This window comes from Talpa europaea (assembly GCF_964194135.1).
Source record: "Talpa europaea genome assembly, chromosome: 2".
Lineage (NCBI taxonomy): Eukaryota > Metazoa > Chordata > Mammalia > Eulipotyphla > Talpidae > Talpa > Talpa europaea.
In genome coordinates this window covers 51711128-51723863 of record NC_140068.1, presented here as the reverse complement: position 1 = coordinate 51723863, position 12736 = coordinate 51711128, and the positions used below count along the sequence as shown (strand labels likewise).

The 12736-nt window shown below is 34.1% G+C and overlaps 2 protein-coding genes across 2 annotated transcripts in view; both read right to left on the bottom strand.

The window, feature by feature from the left end:
* MMS22L (MMS22 like, DNA repair protein) overlaps positions 1-12736 on the bottom strand; it is a gene marked incomplete at both ends in the record, with an annotated part of 93266 nt that overhangs the window by 68307 nt on the left and 12223 nt on the right. Inside the window, 3 exons of the mRNA XM_084258501.1 lie at positions 3383-3445; positions 8846-9022; positions 11979-12092. Of these exons, the coding sequence (XP_084114627.1) occupies positions 3383-3445; positions 8846-9022; positions 11979-12092 (354 nt within the window). The remainder of the gene's footprint in view (positions 1-3382; positions 3446-8845; positions 9023-11978; positions 12093-12736) is intronic.
* Positions 7701-8004, bottom strand: LOC311166983 (protein kish-A-like; the record flags this gene model as incomplete). Its single annotated transcript, XM_084227712.1, has 1 exon — positions 7701-8004. Exon 1 carries the CDS (start codon positions 7917-7919, stop codon positions 7701-7703), a length of 219 nt encoding a protein of 72 aa, XP_084083838.1. The 5' UTR covers positions 7920-8004.

Genomic DNA, 12736 nt, shown 5'->3' with positions numbered 1-12736 from the left:
GATTGGCTTTATTGTTAGGATTGTATAGAGCTGGATGGACTTCAATACCCCAGTAAAGGTCCTCCTATCCACAAACACAATGATTTTGAATTAATAACAGAAGGTATTGTCCAGTGTTACTCATATCTCATTACATTATGAGTTGTTTTTAGCCTTAGACTCTCCAAATTCTTTGACAAACACAAAAAAAAAATATTAAAAAACATTAAGCTTACTTAGGATTTCTTTGTAGAGTATAAGCTTCTACAAATTTTACTAGAAAACTGTTTCTGTGATCTCAGAAAACCATTAGGCTTCCTAAAGTAGGGCATATTAAACAAAAACTCTCCCTTTCTCATATAAAAATAGGCAGAAAAAATGTTTACTGATAATACTAACAAATACTACTGATAAACAGGATAACTTCTAGAAACATTTTTAAAGCAAGTAATTATTTAATTGTACCTATCTATATAGAAGTAACCAAGCTATGTTCTTTTTACTAAAAAGTTTGATGTCTGCCTCTGGAAGATCCTTTCTGAACAGAAAAAGTGGGCCTCCCCTGGTGACGCAGGCTGTTGAAGTCAGCGCTGTGAAGCTGTCCACAGCCTCTGCTGCACTGGTTTGTTTGATCCCTGCTACCCGGTGAGAATCCCACATGGCGCAAAAGACCTCTCCTGTCTCACCTACTGCTCCCCTCAGCAGTGTATTTCAGTCAGTGTACCTATTCTGTTCCCCGCTCTGTCCTGTACCCCATGAGTCTGTCCTGTACCATGGGTCTTATATGCATGAATAAATAAATATTAAAAAAATAAATAAAAATAAAAATCAACTTCTAAAAAAAAAAAAACTACAGTGAAGTACCTACCAATTCTATTTGAAGACTGCTCTCTATGTGAAACGTATGTTTTTTTAAAATATTGTAAATGGACTCTTTCACTGTGGGAGATGAAGTCAAAGCACATGAGCATGGTCAGATTTTAATTTACCCCAATGGGAGAAAACAGATATAATAAAACTGATAGCTCTATTCAAACGTATTATTTATTTTTTATGACCACCTACTGTACCAACAAAATTGGCTTCAAAAACTCCAGCAAGTAGCCCCATACTACTTATACAATCTAATTTGATACAATCAAGGTATGATAAAATTGAAAGATTACTAGTGAGACTGGACTACTTCTTTATACATATTATAATGACCTCTCTTCTCACCAGAAAGATAATATTTTGATTTATATTCGACCTAAATCCGCAGAGGAAGTTTCAGAGCTTAGCTGTGTTATCCCTACTTTTAGGGTGAATGACTCATCCCAGATGGCTCAGGACTTCGTTGTAGCACTGAAAATCTTGGGAAAACCCAAGCCAGACAAACTAGGATAGCTTTCTCCAACCCCATTATACTATTAGTTACATTGAAAAAGCATACTATGCAATGTTAGAATAAGTTTTTAGACATTATGTGGAAGATATTCTAAGACAAGTTTTTTTCAGCAAATGAGTGTCCTTCATTTAAAATCAAAAGTATATGGATTTTAAGTATAAATCAACAGAAAATATTAATTTTCAAACAACTAAAGGTGGTTTATAAAGGCCTTCAAGGGCCTCCCTGGTGGCACAAGGGGTTAAGGCGCAACCTATGAAGCTGTCCACAGCCTCTGCAGCACAAGTTCAATTCCCTGGCCAGCCAGGGAGCAACCACATGGCACAGCAGACCTCTCCTGACTCACCCGCTGCTCCCCTCAGCAGTATACTTTGGTCAATCTGCCTGTTCTGTTCCCCACTCTGTCTCTGGTGAATCCTCTCACCCCCCCTGCACCTCTGGCCTTTAACCCAGCTCTTGTATACATAATTTTTTTTAAAAAGGGGCCTTTAAATCTCTTAGTCAAAAAGCAAAGGCTTCTATGAGATAGAAAAAGATGACAATTCTTTTTCCTGTTTGTCCCTGACATTTTTGAGATTCTGTGTGTGTGTGTGTGTGTGTGTATGTGTATATCTCCCTACAAAACTTTGGAAACTCTTAAGAATACTCTATAATTTAAACTCTAGCTGAATAACAGCATAAATTCATATACTGTTAGAAATGAAAGGAAGTTTAAAGTATTACTAGCTAATTGCCTTCATAGATGATGTAAACATTTTATCTCGGAGGCGTGAAGCACTGTATTAACAATTCTGCAGAAAGAAAAATGTTTAGGTATGAAATGAAACCAGGATCTTATTCTCTACCCGCCCCTACTCCACATTTTAAAAGGATTAGTTTATTAGGAAGAGCAGAAAGACAAAGAGAGGCACCTGCAAAGTCACAGGTGGGGAAGACAGCTGCTTTTTTATTAACAAGAACCTTATTCTTGAAATTGAAAAATAAATGCAAGAAACTTCTGAGCTGCTAAATCAATATGCCCCCCAAAAGAATGAGAGGCCAACCAAAATGATATAGGGGGAAAAAAAAAAACTTTTATAGTGGTTGGGATAGTAGTTCTTTTGATTCTGAAACAATTAAAATATAACAGCACTTTTATTTCTAATACAACTATTATATGCAGAGCTCTTTGGCATTCTAACTTAGCTCATTATTAGGAGATTCATGTTATAATTTAAAGAGTCTTTCAAAGATATGGCTACAAAATGTGTGTATATATGCATATATTGTGTATATATATATCAATCTCATACAAACATATTTTTAAATTCTTCTTTAAGTTAAAAATCATTTTTAACAGAAAAGCAGTCTATTTCTTAAATTTAAAAATACCCTTTTAAACTCTTCCCTTAAACGCCAACATAAATAACTTATCACAAAACTTTGCAGAACTACAATATATGTTTAAAGATGTGATGAACAGCACATCTAAAAGTGCTTTAAAAGGAGGTCAAATCTGACCTCTGGGCCATGAAGCACTACATTAACAGCTCTGCAGAAAGAAAAATGATAAGGTATGAAATGAGTGCTCAGAAACCAGGACCTTATCAGTTAGCGTATGATTCAAGCCTGTAAGACAAATTGCTCAGCAAGGCAAGTCACCTTCCTGCTGTGATGAGGATACAGCTGAATTTCCAATGCCACTGACTATCTCCCTCATTGTGTCTCCTAAACTTGATATCCTCTAGTCAAGGAATGGCTTATAATTCCAAAGCATCTACTACTTATTTGGAATATATTTGTCAAAGTCACCAACTAGGATAATGATCTTTGTCCTTTAACTGACAAGTCAGTGTTAGAAATAAAAATCTTCTAAGGATAGCCATTAATAAGAACACTGACCCTTCATTAACAAAGAATGATGATAGCTCAAGATTTTTAATAAGTAAACTAAGTTTGTTACTTCATTGTAATAAATAAAATCTGTAAGATAAAAATTTAGCAAAGCTCACAAATTGTCTCATTTTAAATGTATACCTGAACATTGACAGACTTTTTCAACAGTTCTTCTACAAAGTTCCAATTTGACTCCATGTGTCTCTAGGAAAGGAGAAAATATTGTTGCATCAAAATTACTGCTCTTGATTATGCATATATTTAAAATTATGGTATAGCAAGTTAAATGTGGAGTATAAATATTTTCTCTAACATCAGACATCATTTCAATTTTTTTATTGCCTACTATTTATTTTAACAAAGAGTTAGTTGACAAACTTGGTTAAGAAAAAATTTACAACTGCTCCAATTCAAAACTATCAGTAACTGTGTTTCTCTTTCTTAATAAGTTTCTCTCAGCTTCCAATAATTTATGATTCTTTACTAAGAAAATGTTACTACTAGTGACATTTCTAGTGCCACTAAGAATTTCTACTGTTCTTACCAAATAAGCAGGAACATGACAGGGTTGATATATTTAACTTTATAATTTGATAGTGTTAATGAGAATATTTCAACTGTTTTATTGTAGCAAGGCATTTGAACTAAATTCTTGTTTAAAGAATTTCAATCCTGTGGGTAAGTACTGTGGCTATCAGCCAAAGCAAAAATAACCATAATTCAGGGGAAATACAACTGTATCTTTCCCAAATCAAGTTTGAATAAGAGCATCAAAGGAATATAAATTTTTCTTCAAACTGAGCTTTGAGCATCTATAGCATTTTTTTCTATATATTCAGTTATGCATAACTTATTTCCACTGATAGAGGGGAGGTAGGAAGTCATCAATTTGGGGCTATCTTTCATATTTCTTATCCCACCATGAAAACTAAGACACCTACTTAAATATCAGCACAGGTGTTATCTTCAAGAGCAATATAAAATAGATCCTTCAAACTCCACTTCCAGCAGACTAGATAATCTGGTACAACTCTCATTTTAAGGTTACATTTTATACCTTTTATCCATTCACCATTCAGACGTTTCAAAGATGAGCATCAGGTAGCCTGACTGATTACAATATGTTCTGGACAGGAAAAGTACTGTTAAATGCCCAAAAGTAATTTTCCTCTTTAAACTATATTTGCTTTTAAAACAGATGACTGGGATTGTGAGAAGACAACATACTCTCATCTTGGCTCTGAGATAAGCATTATACAGAAATATATGAAAATCTAAAGTCTTGAATATGAGAAATTAGGCATCAAATTACCTTACAGGTCTATATATTAAGAAATCGGCGAGTTTTGTGATTTAAATCCACATATAGCAAAAGCCCGATATGCAGAAACTTAAAAAAATTAACCATATCTGAAACCTATTTAAAATGTAAAGATTTCACATTAACCTTCAGGGCAATGCAGTTCACATTTAAAAACTGATACATCTCTGTGGTTATCACAAGATGGGAAGTATTTCCCTGCTCCTGAACATATGACTAACCATTATTATTTCGTATCATTCTCTCACACCAGATTACTCTTTAATGGAATAAAGTACGCTTAACGCATAACCATTTTCTCTATGGTAGCTGGCTGTTCTGATACATCAAAGGCAGAAAAAATGAATTCAGGTAATTTTCAAAATTCCGATCTAAATACATCTCAGGCCCAAATTAACATCGTATATAAGCACTCTGAAAGGATGAGTTAATATGCCTTAATGTTCACCGATTAAAATAACTATATGATTTACAAACCAAATCGAGATACTTTTGTGAACAGATGGGAAAATTGACCAGATAGGATAACAGGATAATGAACATAAACTAGCACTGTCCCTAGCAAAGTAGTACTCATGGTTACCCTACCAAAGACCTAGGCATTAAAGGCAATCCTTAGGAGAAGCCTGATTTCAATTTTATCTAAGTAATAAAAACAGGGTGACACATAACAACTGTGTATCTTAGTTTCTTTACCTATAAAATGGATATAAAATTACTCTCATAGACTTCATAACATTTCACTGAGATAAAAAAAATAAAGTTACTGTAAGATATTAAACACTTTGCAAATGCAATATGCTGAAGGTATTACCCCTAATGAAAATTATTACTAAATGAAGAGTTTTTTTTAAAAACATTAAGAAGTCCAGAAATATTTGATGAAACTCTTTGAGGATTTGTGAATAAGGCTAAGTCTATTTTAATATACACATATACATTAGGTATCTTTATTATTTTTATCAGATGAAGGTTCTTTTTTCAAATATCATGGCTCTTTCCTTTTAAAACTACATAATCTACAGAACTCATGATTTTTAAAGATGTATGTATTGTGGCAAAAGAAAATCACACAAGAACTGCTGACAAATATTTAAAAACATATATTAAACTATTTTAAATACCAACAATTCATTTACTATCTTCATTTTTGAGTTGATAAAATCAATAATCTCCTTTGAAGTTCTCTGTATGAAATTGAAGACTGATCTTGTAATAGAAGAGTAATCAGTACAACTGAAACTGCAATAGTAATTATAACGATATTTATATATTAATGTGAGTAGATAACCTGCCACATTGGGAATATCCAGTGGTCAATATCAAACACTATTAAAACATCCTGCCCATTCAAATAATTGTTAATACAGTTCCAGCAAGTATTAATGACCTGAAAACATGTTTCTTACAGCAAGAAACAGTGCAATCTGTTTCTTATGCAACTTATCATCTGCACCCATTATTATGATAGCCACTTAACAGAAACTCAAAACTGCTTAACCAATTATCTATTAATTTCCATTGATTAGAAGTAGAAATATACACAGAGAGGAATTAGGTTGGAAGGGAAATAAAGATCTTAGAATTATAGGTACCTTTTTTGTGTTCTTTCAATGATGTATTAGCATTCTAATTAAAGGAAGTAAAACATTAACATATTAACTCTACAGAAATATTGTATGAAAGGGCTACTAGAGTAATAATGACAATTGTTAACATTTTTGAGTATTTATTACGTATCAGCATGGTAAAGATTCACATACAGAAACAAAGGATGTATGATCCTTCTCTCTGAGAAACTCATTCTATTGATCTCTTTCAATAAGTTCGTAGTATGATTGATTGATTGATTGATACTGAGCTGTGTGTGAAGTTCTCAGAGCGCTTTCTGACTTATAATTTTACTCTAACTTGGAGTCTCCTAAAGGGCCTTTTACTGTTATAAGGATCTTTAGAGCATATCTTGAGGCCCTTTTCATTTCTATGACACTACGTCAATACTAACTGACCTTCAGAGTCCATGGATGATTTTTGAGCTGTGTCCGATATTCCAAAGAGAGGAGAATCTGTCAAGTTCATCATGGAATAAGTTTCATAAAGGAATAGTTCCCATACCTGATAAAGGATGACAAGCAAGGAACTTTTTAAAAATAAGGATTCTCAAACTCTAAATCAGATTACTAAATCAGGATTTCAGAGTTGAGATCTAGAAATCTGGTCTAATCAACCAGGTTTGGGAACAAATTCCAAGATGATTTTTAAAAAGAGAGACACTGACTTCAAGATTCTGATGCTTATTTTTTTTTTTTAAAGATTTATTTATTTTTGCATACAAGAACTGGGGGCAGGCCAGAGGTGTGGGGTGGAGGAGGGGGGTGAAAAGATTCACCAGAGACAGAATGGGGAGAGAACAGGCAGATCTACTGAAATCCACTGCAGAGGGGAGTAGTGGGGCAAAGCAGAAGAGGTCTGCTGTACCATGTGGGCTGTTAGCTCCCTGGCTGGGGATTCATGCTGCAGTGGCTGCCAATAGCTTGACAGTGCTGTGACTTAACCCCTGCGCCATCAGGGAAGCATTCTGATGCTTATTTTGTGGAAGGGATGGCCTGTTAAAACAATATTCTACAATTCATTTCTAAATGTGAAAGAAATTACATACAAATAGGTTTCTTTTTTTTTTTTTTAAATATGAATGCAATCTTTACCAACATAAATTGAAACTTTTTTCAATAAAAAAACCTAGTCCAAAAAGTCTCATTCTATAAAGATTTATCATTTCCAAATCACAGTGAAAGAAACTTGAGTTATTTACCAATTTTGTTTCTACTATGTGCTCTAAGATACCTTACCAAAAGCTGGTATCTGACACAACAGAATGACATTTGCAGAATGCAATATTGTAGTGACAGTACTGAGGTTGTTACAGACATATTAAACTCTTCTGTATTAAATGGTTACATCCTAATTATTTATATAGAACATTGGTCCAGTAACAAAAAATAGAGACCAGCAGCTGGAAATTTATCTCATTCAGTGTTCCGAGATAAAAGGGTAAACCATTCTTTCCATTATTTTCTGTTGATAAGTCCTTTTATATATTGAAATCTGATCACTATTAAATTCTGGCATTTTGCCAAGCTACTGTCTGAAGAGGATGCTGAAGGCCATCATTATACAGCACACTGCTACATAAGGACTCTTGCATTCACCAATTCTGGCACACTTCCAAAATATGCCCAACAATCCAGTTTTATTTCTGTCCAGGATGCTGGGTGCCAAAGATCGGATATAAGCACAGGTACATATAAGCAGCAAGATTACAGTCAGAAGACTCTGAAAATTGAAAATGGCAGACATAGTGAGGCCGGCGAAGCCCCAGACACCTCACCCTTCCGGGCCCGGGGCGGAAGGAGCCCAAATAGGTTTCAACTAAATAAATCTACCAGCTAGATTTATTCATAAAGCTATTTTTTTTTTTTGTGTGTGTGCTGGGGCACAGGTCAGAGGTGCGAGAGGGTGAGAGGATTGATCAGAGGCAGAGTGGGGAGCAGAACAGGCAGACAAACCAAAGGCACTGCTGAGGGGAGCAGCGGGCAAGACAGGAGAGACCTGCCATACCATGTGGGCATCTCCCTGGCCAGCCAGGAATCGAACCTGTGCTGCTGAGGCTGACAGACAGCTTCACAGCACTGTGCTCAACCTGCTGCGCCACCGAGGAGGCCTATCTCATAAAGCTTTTTAAATAACACTGTAAAAAATGTTTTTAACTAGAAATTATATACTAGTTAGAATCGCTTTCTACTTGAAATAAACTTCATTGTTGTTTAACAGATTTAAGAAAATATCTTTGTGAGGACCCTCTAATTTTATCAAATTATTGACAAAAACTATTAATTCATTTCTAGAGACATGCTTTCCCTTTGGCAATCTTACAGATTTTAAAATTAGAAGAAAATTTCTCAACAATCCAATTCTATGATTTTTGGGTAAGGAAATAAGAGGCCCAGAAAGGTTTAAGTGATACACTGAAGGTCACACAACTATTAAGCAGCAAAGTCAGGCTTGGATCCCCAGTCTCCTGAGTTGCTTTTCCTTAAACAAACAAAAAGATAAATCATTTTTTGAGATATTTACAGAAAGGCCTATATCTTCTAGCTTCAGAAGCTGAATTTGTAGCTGTAGGATTATGACCTGATTATTTCTGTTCACTTACGTTCTAATTTGTCTTTTAAAAAGTACTATTTATTGATAATATAAGAAGCGTAAATAAAATAAAATCTTACCATATTATCTGGTTCTCCATGGCGATCAAACTGGTAAAATGAAGCTGCGTGAGTAATAATCCACCAACTAAAACCTAATGGATCTCTAGGCTGGATTACAGGCACAGCGGGGCTTCTTCGGTCACTTGACTTTTCAAAGAGTGTTTTAAGTAGTTTATTCAACCAGTTCCAAAATGACTATAGAAACAGAAGTAATATAATTCAATTCAATTAAGACACTGATCCAATAACCTTTGATTTGGGCTTTTCCTCCAATTTTAAAATTAAATATATATAAAAAAGAGAATACAAAACACATATACAAAACTTAAGGGATAATAAAAATTGTTAGGTTAAAAATTAGAAAATGACTAATACTTTATGAAGACCCTATATGTTTCCACAATCACATCATCGTCCCACATCAGGGTAGCCATTATCCTGATTTTCACAATGAATTTTTCCCTTGCTTTTACAAATTTTGCAACATAGGTATGTAATTCTAAATCATATATTATTTGACTTCCTTTTTTGTGTGGCTTTTTAAAAAACCATGTTTCTTATATGGCTTGTTTGAATCCTTTGGTAACTTGCTTCTTTTGATCAACATTAGGTTTTTAGATTCTCCCACACTAATGAGTATAGCCATAGTTCATCAGAGTATTCCAATATTCCAATGACTATATTTTAAACCATTTACTTAGTTTATTATTGTTGAATAATTGAAGAGTTTTAGTTAAGATTTTCCCTACATTTTTATTCACTTAATACAAATATTCAAGTTAATAGGAATAAGGTTGTGAAAAATACCTGAACTATTTTTAGTACAATCTGAAGTCATGTTCCTTTATTTCTAGTATTGACTCTATTTTGTAATCATTTCAAAAAAGTGGCCAACTTTGGTATCTTTTTTCTTATTTGAGATTAATCTATCCAGTTATCCATTAATCCCTTTCAGTACATAGATTCAGATTTTTTTTTTTTTTTACTTCTGGAATGTTTTCTTGTATATGATTTTGAATGTCAGTTATATCCCATTGTTTTGTTTTCTTCTATAGACTCCATTTATACACAGTTATTTCAAAAACCAATTCATATTTGCAGTTTGCTCACTGTAACTCAAATATCGTTTCTAGACCCACCTAGTGGATAAAGCAGGAAATGTATACATACATCTACATCTAGTTCTAATTATTAGAAACCATTATTTCATACTGATATACCACATTCCAATTCAAGACCCTAGATTTCCCTTTTTTGGTAGCTGTAACTCAATTTTCCATGGTGACAAAGTTGGTTCTAATTACCCACAATATATTTATTTGCTCTGTCCTAGAACACATATAAATTTAAAATTGCTAATTCAAATATAACACTGTAAAAGACAAATCTAACAAGAATCTAACATTTGCAGCTCTTTATAGTTCTTCTGTCTTAAATTTTTATAGTACCTAGTCTATGCAACTTGAGCTCACTTTGAGCTTTATCTATTATTGCTGTATGTGTGTGCATGCATGTGTGCGTATGTGTGTCTGTAAAATGTATAAAAGTTAATGGTCAAATTTATACAATTCAGCTACTGTCTCTAAAGTTATGTGGCAGCTTCAATGTTCAGCTCAATTCAGTTCCCATCTACATTTAGTATTTGGTCTCAGTACTTACTTTCTACAAGCTTATAGACATACTTAAGATATTCATTATATGATACCTGGCATGGTTAGATTAGATTAAACTTTTAGGAGAAAATTAAAACTGCCAACTGACAGGAATGGAAACTTCTAATTTGACTTTCAAATTGAAACAGCCTTCAAAATTTGTGAATAACATGACTTATTTTAGTTGCATTAAAAAATAAAATTACCTCAAATTTTCATTATTTTAAAATAAGTCACGTAATATGAAGATCATACAAATCAATTGGTTAAATAACACATACTACTATGCAAATTTCCACAGTATAATATTTTAAATTATACCTATTTTTCTGCTTAAAATCTAGAAAAAGACTAATGGCAACAAGTATGAACATGCCCACATTAGCTGTATGTGATTTACACCTTCAAGCCAGAAAATTTATAAAACAAGAAAAATTCTTTAAAAACATAAAATGTCTTAAATAAAAGATAAATTTTTCAGAAAATGGAAAAGTTGCTGTGTTTGCTGTGTCAGTGTAATAAAACACCATGACAAACAGAGGGGAAAATTTGGTGAGTCTCTCTACCAATTAAATTTCATGTAGGGCCTCCCTGGTGGCGCAAGGGGTTAAGCACTGCATTAGGAAGCAGTTCACAGCCTCTACAGCACGAGTTCAATCTCGGGCCGGCCAGGGAGCAACCCACATGGCGAAGCAGACCTCTCCTGTCTTGCCCGCTGCTCCCCTCAGCAGTGTATTTCAGTCAGTCTGCCTGTTCTGTTCCCCACTCTGTCTCTGGTGGGTACTCTCACCCCACCCCCCATATCTCTGGCCTGTACCCCAGCTCTTGTATGCATAAATAAATTAATTTTGGGGAAAGAAAATAAATTTCATTGCAAAAAGTGGAGTACTACTGGCAAACCAAAAAGTAAAAAAAAAACCCAAAACAATAAAAATACATTAAATTTATACTTAATAAGCTTGCTTGGGCTTATTTGTACTTTGTACATTATTAAAATTAGAAGGCAGCAACCAAATCCCAAATCTTTTTCTAACAATCCATAACACTTGAAATAAAGTAAAGCCCCATTCTGAAGACTTGGCTCAAAATTAAGTGAAATAAAATTTCCCATATTACTCTTTGTGTTTTTCCTTCACCCTCCTTGAAAATAAGGTACCGTAAAATAAATAGAAACCTCTCTTTTAGTTTCCCAAACTGCAATCTGCTATAGTTCCTAACTATTTCCTAGATTATCAGACTATCAAATATTTTAGCTTCCAAGATTCTTGATAGAAGAAATAATGAACTTAAATAAAAGAAGAGTGAACCTTGTTTTGCTTTTAGCCGTTTCATATTATTTAGGGTTAAAAAAATAATGCATACTTGGAACTCAGTTAATACTCTATTGAAGGTTATCTTTAAAGAGAGGGAAATTTCTGAGAATTTTTCTTGTCCAAAACAACTGAATAAATTCAACATGAGAGTAAGCACAAATAACTAACATCAACTTTACAACTTACTTCTGAGAGAGACCATTTACTTCTGTTGTCGAGAAGATGAATGAGGAGAATCCATAATTCTTTAACACATGGACATGGGCAGTGGTGACTCATTAATGCTTCAGACGGCCTAACCTATAGAAAAGAACCAAATACGTTAGAGAGGAATTTTATTTGCCACCTATCTCCCCTTATGTTTTTTTTTAAAATGATTTAATGACTTTAAATTTTATACTCAACTACATGAAATTGTTTCTAAAAAAAGTTTGATTTTTATCAATCTTTAAAATAAATTCCCATTTTAAAATCAGAAGTACAGAATGAATATTATTTTTGATCTAAAAAATACCTCTACTTAGTCAACTAGTCAAATAACCAAGAAACATTTCCCATAGAGGGCTACACAGAAAACATTTGAGGCCTTATTAGCAATACATTTGTTACAACTATTTATTCAACTCTCATGTGTATAACACCACCCATAAGCAAGAGAGGAAAAAAGATGTGGCTGTGTTCCAGTAAAATTTACAAAAACAGGCAATGTGGGGCCTCCCTGGTGGCGCAAGGGGTTAAGACACAACCTATGAAGCTGACCGCAGCTGCTGCACCACAAGTTCGATCCCTGGCCAAGGAGCTACCCACGTGGCGCAGCAGACCTCTCCTGACTTGCCCACTGCTCCCCTCAGTAGTGTATTACAGTCAATCTGCCTATTTTTCTCCCCACTCAGCCTCTGGTGAATCCTCTCACCCCCACACCTCTGGCCTATACTGAAGTTCTT